The sequence below is a fragment of the Capricornis sumatraensis genome, chromosome 10 (genome assembly GCF_032405125.1).
Source record: "Capricornis sumatraensis isolate serow.1 chromosome 10, serow.2, whole genome shotgun sequence".
NCBI lineage: Eukaryota > Metazoa > Chordata > Mammalia > Artiodactyla > Bovidae > Capricornis > Capricornis sumatraensis.
In genome coordinates this window covers 103,181,042-103,194,010 of record NC_091078.1, presented here as the reverse complement: position 1 = coordinate 103,194,010, position 12,969 = coordinate 103,181,042, and the positions used below count along the sequence as shown (strand labels likewise).

Below are 12,969 nucleotides of genomic sequence, written 5' to 3'. Positions count from 1 at the left end.
AGCGGGCCCAGAAATGCGATCGCAAGTCACAGAGGCTTCGACCAGTCTCAGAAATGGAAGAACTGCTCAGAGGGCCTGGGATTTGAGATGCCCCGGCTCCAAGTCTGCTAAGTGCGGCATGGGAGGATGTGCCGGTGAGCCCTGGACCCAGATTCTGGAGAGAAGGGGGTTGGCCCCGTTCCGTCTTTCCTGGCGGGAGGCCGTCCAGATCAAGTAGCTCGCAGCCTCACCCTAGATGCTCCCCTGAGGGGAAACTAACCATCCCTGAGAAGCTGCACATCCCCGCCTGTGACCACGCAGCTGGGATCAGCTCCTCTTGCTCACCTCCTGAGACAGGGAGTTCACTCCTGCCCTGAAGTCACTCGGCTCCACAGCTCTGCTGGGCGATCGCTCCCTGCGTGGCGCTGAGCTGTGCCCACACTGGATGCTCTTCCCAGGGGCCCTGCAGGGACCTGGAGTAGCCCCTTCACTCCTGGCTGAGCGACCTGCCTTCACTTCTATTGGGTGCCCCGCCCCACCCTGGCACATCTCAGAGGCCCAGTTGGAGAAAGACCTCAATGTCACTGGAACAGGCCCAGACCCCTGCCTCCACAGATCTGGAGGACAAAGTCCGATCCGAGCCTGCCCGATGACAGACGGACGAGCGGGTGGCCACATCTCCAGTCTGGCTGCAGGTGTGGGAGCCAGGATCTTCCTGGATGTCCAGGTCACGGGCCGACTTCAGAGCATCCGTGGGCCGCTGGGGCCGGGCGCTCGCGGGGACCGGCTGGTCTGGGCCAGCGGGTTGCGGCTGACGATCAGCTCCACGACATCGCCCGCGTCGGCCAGGAGCGGCACGGCCAGGCAGCAGTCAAGGTCCCGCGTGCGGATGTGGTTGACCTGCGCAAGCACACCCACGGGGCAGACAGCGCCCACTCAGCCTGGGCTCAAGCGGGTGAGGACTTCCCAACACACAGACCCTGCCCGGCCTGGACACGTGTCGTTCTGCACACTGACACAGAGGCGGGCACTCCCATTGAACTCTCTTCACCCTCCAACACCTGCACCTTCTCTCTGTTTGTTAACATCACAAGCAGACCACACGCTGAGCCTCCTGCCCAGCAGGGGCATGAGCAAGGGGGTGCCCACTCACATTTCCCAGACTCCCTTGCTGTGAGATCGCATGACTGAGTTGCCATGGAGTCTGGGGCACTTCCTAGAGGGTGGACCCTCCCTGAGCCCAGGTGGAATAAGACCCGCGGTGGACGTATAGGAGAGGTGACAAACAAATGCCCATGTGCGTTAAATCACTGAGATCTGGTGACTTCTCTGTTGGTCCAGTGGCTAAGAATCTGCCCGCTGATGCAGGGGACCTGGGTTCAATCCCCGGTCCAGGAAGATCCCACATGCCACAGGGCAACTAAGCCAGCGTGCTCCGGCTACTGAGCCAGTGTGCTCCGGCTACTGAGCCTGCGTGCTCCGGCTACTGAGCCTGCGTGCTCCAGCTACTGAAGCCACCAGCATATCCTACAGCCTGGGCTCTGCAACGAGAGAAGCCACGGCAGTGAGAAGTCCATGCGCCCCCACTAGGGAAAGCCTGAGCACAGCCACCAACAGCGAGCACAGCCAAAACTAAAATAGAAATATTTCAGGCAAGCAGTACTTAAAAACCACTGGGATGTGGGCTTGTTTGTTACCGCAGCATAACTTAGCCTAACCTCACTGATATAACTGTGCGGTCAGCCCCTTCTCTCAGATGAAGCAGCTGGCTCTCAGAGACGGGAAGCCACCTGCCCAAGGCCACTCAGCCAGGGTAGACGTTGGACTTTCTCCCCACCCTGGGTTTAGGGAAGACCACTCCATCAAAGCCAGACCCCGGCGTTACCTGGAGAACCCGGTCAAAGGGCCGGAGACCCCCTCGCTGGGCTGGCCCATCAGGGCGCACGCTGTGGACGTAGACGCCCTTCTCCAGGAGGCCGTCTGAGACGCTGAAACCGAAGTCACTCCGTACGGGGTCCTTGTGCAGCGTCACCTGGGAGCCAGAGGAGGGGGCCTCTGGAGCCCTGACCTTCCCCCAGCATCCCACAGGGGCCCGAGTCCCTTGGGTTGGCATCAGATGCCTCTCAGACTCAGCCCCAGCCCACCTGGATGCCCCCCCCCAACCTCTGGGGCCCCTCAGTCTGCAGCACTCAGTCACCGCGGAAGCCACAGGAACAGAGTTCCCTTACATTCCTTTCCAGTCTTCCCACTTCCATACCAGAACAACGTCTCCACAGGGTGCCATGTGCACTCCCAGCCTCTGACACTTCCCATTGCCCTGCCCACCAAAGAGCTCAGAACCCTCTGAAGGCGATTACGGGGCGAGAGGTTTCTTTCCTCCTGTGTATTTTATTTTCCTAGACTGTAGCCTAGTTGACAAAAATGCTGGCCTTTCCTTTAAGTAGTGATATACATGCATGCATACACAGATATGGGCTTCCCTGGAGACGCTAGTGGTAATGAATCCGCCTGCCAATGCAGGAGACGCAAGAGACGCTGTTTCGATTCCTGGGTCGGGAAGATCCCCTGGAATAGGAAGTGGCAACCCACTCCAGTATTCTTGCCTGGGGAATGCCACGGACAGAGGAGCCTGGCGGGCTACAGTCCATGGGGTCATAGAGAGTTGGACTCGACTGAGCGATAAAGCCACCACTGCCACACATGTATCTACACACACACACGACAAGCTTACATACTGTATACACTCACACACACAATCACTTAAGTGGGATAAAAGTGAGTCCACTTAAAGAAAAGCATCACAAGTGTGTGTGTGTGTGTGTGTGTGTGCACCCAAATGGCAGGAGTTTGGGAAAACTCTCCCTTCTCCCTAATCTTGTGTTTTACTGGTGGAGGAGAATGAAGCCTGGAGAGGAGTGGGGTCCCCCTGGGGCCGCATCAGGACATGCGCCCTGGCCTCCCGCACACCCCGAGCCCCAGCACCCACCTTGTGCATCTCCACGGGCGTTGGCAGCAGCAGCTCCCGTGTCTCTTCGGGGGAGGCTCGTAGCTCCCGGCTCCTCCTCCAGGGCCCGTGGCCAGGCCTGCCCTCCAGGGCCACGCTCTGCACGGTTCCTGTCATGATGGATGCCTGAGGGGACACAGCCCTCCACTCAGACGCTTCCCGCTCTGTCTGCCATCAGCAAACTTTGGCAAGCGTATCCAAAACAGTTACTAAAGCTGATCATATCCTTGGCCACCAAGAAAGAAGTCTTACAAAAACTCCCAAGAGTTAGGATCAAATCGAATGCACTTTCACAACCCAGTGTGAACAGGTTTTAAAGTTGGCGTCAAAAAATGAAACCAAACATATGCAGTTCCAAAACCAAACACCCCGCTTCTAGAAGTGTAATTAAAGGGCTTCAGTAGAAATCACAATGGAAATTTTTTAAATATTAGGAATTGAATAGACCTTAAAAGCACCACAACTTGAAGTTTATGGGATGCAGTCAGGCAAGGGCTTACAGGTAAATCCGTATCTTTAAATGTTAGGAAGCAAGAAAGACTGAAAATTAAGGAGTTGAGAAACCAGGAAAAGTATCAGGACTTAAAACACAAGTAAAGTAGAAGGAAGGGATACAGAAGCAAAGTGTGCAAAAGGGTTAGACAAAACACCAATGGGACGTGAGCAAGAGCGCATAAACCTGAAACTTGACTCTGATGAGCCAAGCACTTGGCAAGACTAACAGCGAAAAAAAAGCTCAATCAAAAATCCAAGGAGCCAAAGCACGGCACGAGGCACAGACACAGAGTGCAGATCACTGATCTCGGAGCGGGCAGGCGCTCCAGGAGCGACCCGTGAGGACCCCGCCTGCGTCTCCCTCGCAGCCTGCCCCAGCATGGGGGACGCAGACCTCACTGCAGCCACGCTCACCTCCCAGCCCCGCACTGCCTGCTGTTACCGATGCTGACATCCAGAAGCTTCCCCTGGGCACGCTCACAGCCATGTCACACCACTGTACTGCGCACACACACACACACACACACACACACGCGCACACACACACACAACTGCCCTTCTGCATCGACATGTGCACACCCGGACACGTGTTGTGACAACATGCTGCACTGTGCATGCCTGAGCATGCTTACACGCATGCACACACATGCTCCAAACATGCTCACAGCTGCACATGCCCGGTCGCACATGTGTCCATCGTGTGTGTGCAGCGCCTTCCCCCGGAGGAGGCCAGTGCGTGCATTCGCACACACTGCACGGGAGCACAGTGCCACCACCGTGCTGCCTCCCACGGGCACACGCACCTCCAGCTCCCTCAGCAGCTCCGACTGACCGCACGACTCCAGGTCTTCGAGGGCCTCCCCGAACGTGCGCCAGAAACCCTCCTCGCGGCTGGGGCCAGGGGCTGGGCTGCAACGTAGGAACCAGAGAGCGTCAACTCCCAGGGGCGGGCAGGCGGGCAGGGGTCTGAGGCGTCTTCCAGGCCCTGGGGACCCTGCGCTGGGCTCAGGGGGGGCCAGAGGGTGGGCAGGCGGGCGGGCTGGAAGGCAGGTGTCCTCGGCGGCAGTGCTGGGGCCCCAGGGCAGTGGCTGGTGACACAGAATGGGGGGGAGACGCAGTGAGGGGCCACCGGGACTGGCGGTGAGCGGCTAGAACGGGGGCAGATGAGACGGGGCGGAGAGCGGTGACACAGGACGCCTGGGGAGAGAGACAGACGGACAGACAGACGGACAGAGAGACAGACAAGAGAGGAGATCCATGGTGCAGCCCCGGAGGACAGCCCCTGGCCTCCCCTCCCCGCCCAGACACAAGGCGTCACAGGACAGTGACAGACGCAGCTGGAGCCGGCGTGGACACGGATGGATGAGGATGGAGGGTCTGGGCTGGGGAAAGGGCCGCCCCCGCGATTTCTATCACAGGAGGTCAGGCCCCTTCTCGGCTCTAGACTCGGGCCCCATCAGAACTCAACAAGCCACAGTTTCCTGCTTCACTGCCTGCAACGCCCTTCGCTATTGACACAGCCCCAGCCGTTATCAAGTGTGCCGTGGTGTGCAAAGCACTCTCTCTCTCTCCAGAAGGCACCCAGGCTTTCATCTCCTGGGGAGCCGCCAGGACGATGATACAAAAGGGGCGGCCCCCTTGCCTTCCCATTTCAGAGATGAGAAGACGGAGACTGAAGGCCGTGCGCTGCGTTCAAGTCCATTCTACAGATGCGCTGAGCCAGGCCCTCTGCTGGGTGCAGGTCCATGCTACAGGCGCAGCGAGCCAGGCCCTCTGCTGGGTGCAGGTCCATGCTACAGGCGCGCCGAGCCAGGCCCTCTCCTGAGTGCAGGTCCATGCTACAGACACGCCGAACCAGGCCCTCTCCTGGGTGCAGGTCCATGCTACAGGCGCGCCGAGCCAGGCCCTCTCCTGAGTGTAGGTCCATGCTACAGGCGCGCCGAGCCAGGCCCTCTCCTGGGTGCAGGTCCATGCTACAGGTGCGCCGAGCCAGGCCCTCTCCTGGGTGCAGGGGAGGGGACTAAGGTGAGGGCCCTGACCTCACGGCGTGTGTGCATGAAGCTACTGGGTGCCAGGCTGAGTTAGCGGTGCCACGTAGAAGACTCGACAGCCAGGTCATTAACAGGGAGACCCAAGGTGGCCAGAGCCACCAGCAGGCTCATGTGCACGGCCATGGGTTTCAGCAGAGGGACGCAGGCCTCTTCCTTACGAGACTCAGGGAAGCCTGCCGCGGGGAGGGGACCTTGAGCCTGGTCTGATGGATAAGCAGGCGTCGGCCCAGAAAGGGGAGGGGACGGCACTCTCGGCAGCAGGCACGGCCGGGTCGAAAGCACGGAGGTGGGAAGAGGGCAGCTGGGACTCCCTGGGATCGCTCCTCGCAGGAGCAGTGGGCAGCTGAATTCCCCCAAAGACCCTGCCACAAACACCATCACACCCACAGCCCAGGGCTGGCGCTCGTGACCACAGCCACCCTGGGGGGCCACTGCCATCTGGGCCAAGTCGGGAGGGTCCGGATTCAACGTCTCAGGTTCTGAGAAGAGCGGATCACCAGACACAGAGTGAGGTGGGGGAGTCAACCAGGCTGCCTCCCTGCCCCCGACCTGGGCCTCCTGAAATGGAGACGGCCCTGCTCCACGCTTGCTCTCCTCTCCCGGGAGGTGCCTCTCCTGGGGGCCACATGAGACTCATCCATCACACCCACCGCCCAGGCACAGGGGCCAGCTCCCTAAGCCCATCCCAGCCGAGAGGGCGAGCCTGCTCCTCCCCTGGGGTGCCCCCCACCCCCCACAGACCTAGTGGGCGGCTCCCAGTCCTCCTCCTCCTCCTCGGGGAAGCTCTCATCGGCAGGGCCTGGGGTATAGCTCGTCCTCCGGGGCTCGGTCAGGGGGGGACTGCTTCTCAGCCGGCTGGACCGCCACTCCTGGGGGGTCACGGCCCGAGCTGCTGCCTGTGGAGTGTAGGAACCTGGCCGGGGGGAGAGAGAGGGCGTCGAACATCCTCTCCATGTGCCCCGCTGGCCCTCCTTCCTGCCCACCTCCAGCCTGGCGGGGTGGCCTGGGAGAGGTCTTTCCCTCCTCTGGGCTTGCTGGACCACCCAGGCCCCTACCCTAGAACCCCGTGACCATCAGCAGAGTGAATGCCAGACCTCCAGGACCCTGTCCCAGCTCCATGGGGCTCAGCGTGGCCAAGCCCTGCCTGAGAAGGGGTCCACTCTTAACCATCCCCTTCCCCCTGCCCTGAAGGTCCTGCCCTGTGGGGTGACGCTGACCCAGGGCTGCAGATGGGGAAGCTCAAACACAGCGGACAGACACGCAGTGAGGGGTGACCAGGGCCAAGGGCCCCTGAGACTACCTCGAGGCCTCACCCCACTTCTCCCTGAGCTGGGCCTTGGGGAGGCCCCTGCAGTTCTGGGTCACAGAGATCACAAGATTCAGATGTCCCCCAAGGCCGCCCATGGGTCTCCACTTGCAGTGGGCAGGGGGGCACGTGTCCTGGGGGGTGGCCTCCCAAGTGGGTCTCATAGGAGGGATAGCAGGGGGCTTTCTGCCTTCCTGTCTTTGATGGGATATAATCAGCACTGAACACTTGCTGCGTGCCAGCCATTGGGCTGGGAAGGGAGGAGGCAGAAGCCAGACCCCTTAGTCTCAAGCCTCATGGGGGAGATCTGAATGGGCAGCTTTGTGCCACGGATGCCAATCAAAGTCCAGGAAGGCCTGCGGTCCCCGCTCTGAGGGTGAGGGGCCGTCAGAATGGCTGACCGGGCCCGATCAGCTCTGCCATGAGGAAGTGTCCCTAAGGGATGGAGCCAGCAGAGGAGGAAGGAGGCGGGGCAGGGGGAGGGCACGGCCCTGCAAAGGCCCAGAGACAGTACCGTGCTTGTCCAGGGGCCCGAGGCGTTACCTGGGCCCCCAAAGCCACCGTCTGTGGCCGAGCTGCCCCAGGACTCCACGGCGCTGTCCACGCTGGGCACGGTAGGTGAGGATCGGGCCGCCAGCAGACCACCTTTCAGCGCCTCTGGCGGGTCTTCATCCGCGTCACTGGCTTCGCTGAGGCTGCCCGACTTGCGGGGTGCGAGGGGGCCTGGGAGGAAGAGCGGGTGTCACCGCCACTGGCTTCCGACCTTGGAGACACAGATGTCCGTCTGTTTCCCTGCTTCGGCCTGGTTTGGGGAATCACAGGCCCCTGGGTGACCAAGTGGACATGTGAGGTGGGAGGCAGGCTGGTGGGCACACCCATTTCACAGATGGGAACAGTGAGGCTTTGGGAAAGCTGCACCACACACCCAAGGTCACATGTTGGGCAACAATGGAGCCCAGATTCAAAGGAGAGCCCCAAAGTCTGGACTCGTGTCCACTCCCTACCAAAGCACGGGGGATAAACACAGGGGAAACTGAGGGATGTATAAGTGACAGCCACAAGGGAAAACAAGCAGGCTCCTTAAGAGGCAGGAGGCCGAGGCGGGAGGTGATGAAGAGCATGGCTCAGGCCCACAGAGCTGCACAGTGGCTGTGTGACCTCGGGCGCATCACTCCGAGCCTCGGCTCCTCATTGTCCCCGGGACCCTCCCACCTCCACGGGGTGAGCAGCCATCTTATGAGGCTGGGCCCTTGAAGCGGGCCACAGTGCCCCAGGGATCTCTCTCCCTAGGTGGGCTGGATGGCCCCCAGGGTGCGGGGTGAGGCTCACGGTCTAGCTGCTTCTTGATCTTCAGGGTGACGGTCTCGCCAGCCACCTGCAGGAGGTGGATGGCCTCGCTCAGTGGCCGGCCCTTGAGGCTAACGCTGTTGATGGCCAGGATACGGTCCCCGACGTGGATGGCGCCAGTCCTGGGGAGGGGGCACAGGGTAGAGGACGGGAGTTAGAGACTTGAAGTGGTGGGGGCCTGCCCTCCGGGAACTCAGGAAACCCAAAGCACAAGCCAGGATGACCCCAGGTAAACCCACCTGTGGGGGATTTAAAAAAAAAAAGCCAGTGTGATTGTGTTAATAGAGGCGTTGAGTCTTTCATCTGGGAGGGGATTGTTCCAGCTCAACTCCAAAGTTAGGTTCTGGAACCAGTGTTCATCATGAATTCTGAGGATGTTTGCAATGTCACTTGTGAAGTGAAAGTGAAAAGTCGCTCAGTCGTGTCCGACTCTTTGTGGCCTGTGGACTGTAGCCCACCAAGCTCCTCCGTCCATGGGATTCTCCAGGCAAGAAACTAGCTACCAAATACTAATGTGGTCTTTTCAAGCTGAGCGCTGGAGAATTGATGCTTTTGAACTGTGGTGTTGGAGAAGACTCTTGAGAATCCCTTGGACTGCAAGGAGATTCAACTTGTCCATCCTAAAGGAAATCAGTCCTGAATATTCATCGGAAGGACTGATGCTGAAGCTGGAACTCCAATACTTTGGTCACCTGATGCGAAGAGCTGACTCACCTGAAAAGACCCTGATGCTGGGAAAGACTGAGGGCAGGAGGAGAAAGGGACGACAGAGGGTGAGACGGTTGGATGGCATCCTGCGTCTCCTGGATTGCAGGCAGATTCTTTACCCACTGAGCTGCCTGGGAGGGATTTATCCAGCACTTACCTGAAATCGGGATGGCTGCCAGGGGCTAGCCCCCATCTAAGGAACTGAGGTTCAGAGAGGGATAGGACAGGCCCCAGACCATCGATACTGGAACAAAGCTAAGAGCCAGTTTTGACTGACCCCAAAGCTCAGCTCCTGCCCTATGGGGTCCCTGGCTCACCCGTGTGTGCCCACAGAGCCCTGGCTCACCTCTCAGCCAGGCCACGCTTGGTGAGGCCCGAGATGACAATGGGATCGAAAGGCTCCTCTGTGCCTGAGATGGTGATGCCCAGGGGGCCCCCGTAGCGTTTCAGCTCCACCGTGTAGCTGATGGCACCTGTGGTCTCCTGTTCATCTGTGGAGGGTGGGTATGCATCAGAGGTTGGGGGCATGTATCGGGGGCTGGGGCATAGGAATGGGCACGCCCAGAACCCCACAAAGCTTTAATGCACCACACTCATCATACACTTCCATTAATACACCCCTACTCCCTCAGTCAAAATAAAGTTACCCATTCCCTAAACCACTAGTACACCCAATTCCTCTGCCATTAATACACACATTCCCTCAGTCACTAATACACCCATCCCCTTATTCCCTTAATATACCTATTCCTTCAGTCTTTCCTTGTGTTAATTCAGCCATTCTCTAAGCCATTACTTCAGGCATTCCCTCAGCCATCAATTAATCCATTCCACACCGTTAACTCACCAATACTCCCTCAGCCTTGAATACACCATTCCCTCAGTCATTAATATACAATTCCTACGGCCATTAATTCACCCATCATGCCTCCAGTAACTCACCCTTTTCCTTAGCTATTAAATCAGGCATTCCTTCAGCTACTAACTCAGCCAGGAACTGAGCCATGAATTCACCCAGTCAGCCATTAGCTCGCTACGCCTTCAAACATTAATACACCAATTCCCCCAGCTTTAATACGCTCATCCACTTAGCGATAAGTGTACCCAGTTGCTCAGCCATTAATTCACCTTTTCCCACAAAAATTACTGGACCTATTCCTTTGGGCACTATACACTCATTCTGCTGCTCCTGCTAAGTCACATCAGTCATGTCCGACTTTGTGTGACCCCAGAGACGGCAGCCCACCAGGTTCTCCCGTCCCTGGGATTCTCCAGGCAAGAACACTGGAGTGGGTTGCCATTTCCTTCTCCAATGCATGAAACTGAAAAGTGAAAGTGAAGTCGCTCAGTCGTGTCCGACTCTTAGCGATCCCATGGTCTGCAGGTCACCAGGCTCCTCCATCCATGGGATTTTCCAGGCATCAGCACCTAATTCAGCCATTCCCTCAGCCTTCAATACACCATTTCCTCAGTCATTAATGGAGTCAAGTGCCTCCATTAATTCACCCATTCCCTCAGCTATTAAATCAGGAATTCCTCAGTTATTAACTCAGCTAATACCTGAACCTTTAATTCACTCATTGCCTCAGTCATTCCTTATACCCTCAGCCATGAATTTACCTGTATCAGTTCAGTTCAGTTACTCAGTCATGTCCAACTCTTTGCGACCCCATGAATTGCAGCACGCCAGGCCTCCCTGTCCATCACCAACTCTCGGAGTTCACCCAAACCCATGTCCATTGAGTTGGTGAGCCATCCAGCCATCTTATCCTCTGTCATCCCCTTCTCCTCCTGCCCTCAATCTTTCCCAGCATCAGGGTCTTTGCAAATGAGTCAGCTCTTTGCATCAGGTGGCCAAAGTACTGGAGTTTCAGCTTCAGCATCAGTCCTTCCAATGAATATTCAGGACTGATTTCCTTTAGGATGGACAAGTTGAATCTCCTTGCAGTCCAAGGGACTCTCAAGAGTCTTCTCCAGCACCACAGTTCAAAAGCATCATTCTTTGGTGCTCAGCTTTCTTTATAGTCCAACTCTCACATCCATACATAACCATTGGAAAAACCATAGCCTTGACTAGACGGACCTTTGTTGACAAAGTAATGTCTCTGCTTTTCAATATGCTGTCTAGGTTGGTCATAACTTTCCCTTCAAGTAGTAAGCGTCTTAATTTCATGGCTGCAATCACCATCTGCAGTGATTTTGGGGCCCACAAAAATAAAGTCAGCCACTGTTTCCACTGTTTCCCCATCTATTTGCCATGGAGCGATGGGACCAGATGCCATGATCTTAGTTTTCTGAATGTTGAGCTTTAAGCCAACTTTTTCGCTCTCCTCTTTCATCAAGAGGCTTTTTAGTTCCTCTTCACTTTCTGCCATAAGGGTGGTGATATCTGCATATCTGAGATTATTCATATTTCTCCCAGCAATCTTGATTCCAGCTTGTGCTTCTTCCAGCCCAGCGTTTCTCATGATGTACTCTGCATATAAGTTAAATAAGCAGGGTGACAATATATAGCCTTGATGTACTCCTTTTCCTATTTGGAACCAGTCTGTTGTTCCACGTCCAGTTCTAACTGTTGCTTCCTGACCTGCATATAGGTTTCTCGAGAGGCAGGTTAGGTGGTCTGGTATTCCCATCTCTTTCAGAATTTTCCATAGATTATTGTGATCCACACAGTCAAAGGCTTTGGTATATTAGTGATGGGGAAATGTGCGAATCCATGGCATGAGGGAATGGATATATCAATGGATGAAAGAATGGTTGTATTAATGGCTGAGGGAATGGTTGGAATAACAGCTGAAGGAATTGGTGAATTAATGTCATATGGCTGTGAGGAAAATAAAGTGTCAGACTTTATTTTTCTGGGCTCCAAAATCACTGCAGATGGTGATTGCAGCCATGAAATTAAAAGACGCTATTCCTTGGAAGGAAAGTTATGACCAACCTAGATAGCATATTCAAAAGCAGAGACATTACTTTGTCAAGAAAGGTCTGTCTAGTCAAGGCTATGGTTTTTCCAGTGGGCATGTATGGATGTGAGAGTTGGACTGTGAAGAAGGCTGAGTGCTGGGAGCCAGCACGGGAGATCCCACCCATGAGAAGGTCATGCGGAGAGGCCTGGTGGGCAAGGCGAGTCAGGTCTCGAGGGGTCCTCTGTCTGAGCATCTACCCCGAAACCAAAACCTGTCTGTTTCCTGTCTGCTATACTATACCCTTCTGACATAACAGGGGGTTATCCCCAAAAGAGTTAATTCAGAGCTCCAGTTAACAGTCTCCTGCATATAAAAAGAATGTCTCGGCTTAACCCCTTTGATGGCTTTCTAACCTATTTAACCGGTCTGCCTGGACTTTACAATTTGTGGGTTGTTTACAGCCCCCAACCGTGAGAGGCACGAAGCTCAAAACACCTTAAAGATATAGAGCCTTTTAGAGTTAAGAATTAGTTTGGTGAAGAGTTTGTTGAGTTAATGTTTGCCCCCAGGCCTCCATATCCTTTATCTTTTAGGTACCTGGGAGGATATTAATCAATGTAAACAGGATGCAGAAATAGGAATATAGTAGTTTTGATGTTAGCAACACTAGACTTTTGAGTTAATTAACTTTCTCTTTGTTATAAATCACTGCACTTCTTTCATTGTTATAAATTGTTGTGTCTTTGCTATGTAAGAATGTAACTTTACTTAGTGCTTTCTGAGCGTGGCACCAGACTTTGGGAAGAACAACATTATTAGGGCAAGTCAGTCTTCTGGTTGACAAACCCTTATCAGAAAAGGGCCGTAAAATGTTAATTGGCCTTCTGGCCAGAAGATGATGTAAATCACCTAAGACTTGTGTATACAACTAGGTATGCAGAGAGAAAAGCCTGGTCTCGCTAAGAGTCAGGGCTGCTAATGCTACATAATTTTATATTATCCACTGATCTCTATGTACAGAAAAAAAGGTATAAAAAGCCTTTCCAACAATAGAGGATGGGCCAGTCACTGGAAAGACTGGTTTCCCCCGTGTCTTCTTTACTCTCTTTTCTGGCTGAATTCCCAGCTGGGGCATGGAGGCTTGCCATGTCTACTTAGTTGCCCCGG

General features: G+C 55.5%; 1 protein-coding gene across 1 annotated transcript in view; it reads right to left on the bottom strand.

The window, feature by feature from the left end:
- Nucleotides 1-720: 720 nt before the first annotated feature.
- The window catches only part of GRIP2 (glutamate receptor interacting protein 2), a 41,605-nt gene continuing 29,356 nt past the window's right edge, over nt 721-12,969 (bottom strand). Inside the window, exons 17-24 of the mRNA XM_068982044.1 lie at nt 9,237-9,381; nt 8,165-8,304; nt 7,379-7,558; nt 6,271-6,442; nt 4,282-4,387; nt 2,966-3,109; nt 1,865-2,011; nt 721-879 (exon numbers count right to left, since the gene is read on the bottom strand). Of these exons, the coding sequence (XP_068838145.1) occupies nt 721-879; nt 1,865-2,011; nt 2,966-3,109; nt 4,282-4,387; nt 6,271-6,442; nt 7,379-7,558; nt 8,165-8,304; nt 9,237-9,381 (1,193 nt within the window). The remainder of the gene's footprint in view (nt 880-1,864; nt 2,012-2,965; nt 3,110-4,281; nt 4,388-6,270; nt 6,443-7,378; nt 7,559-8,164; nt 8,305-9,236; nt 9,382-12,969) is intronic.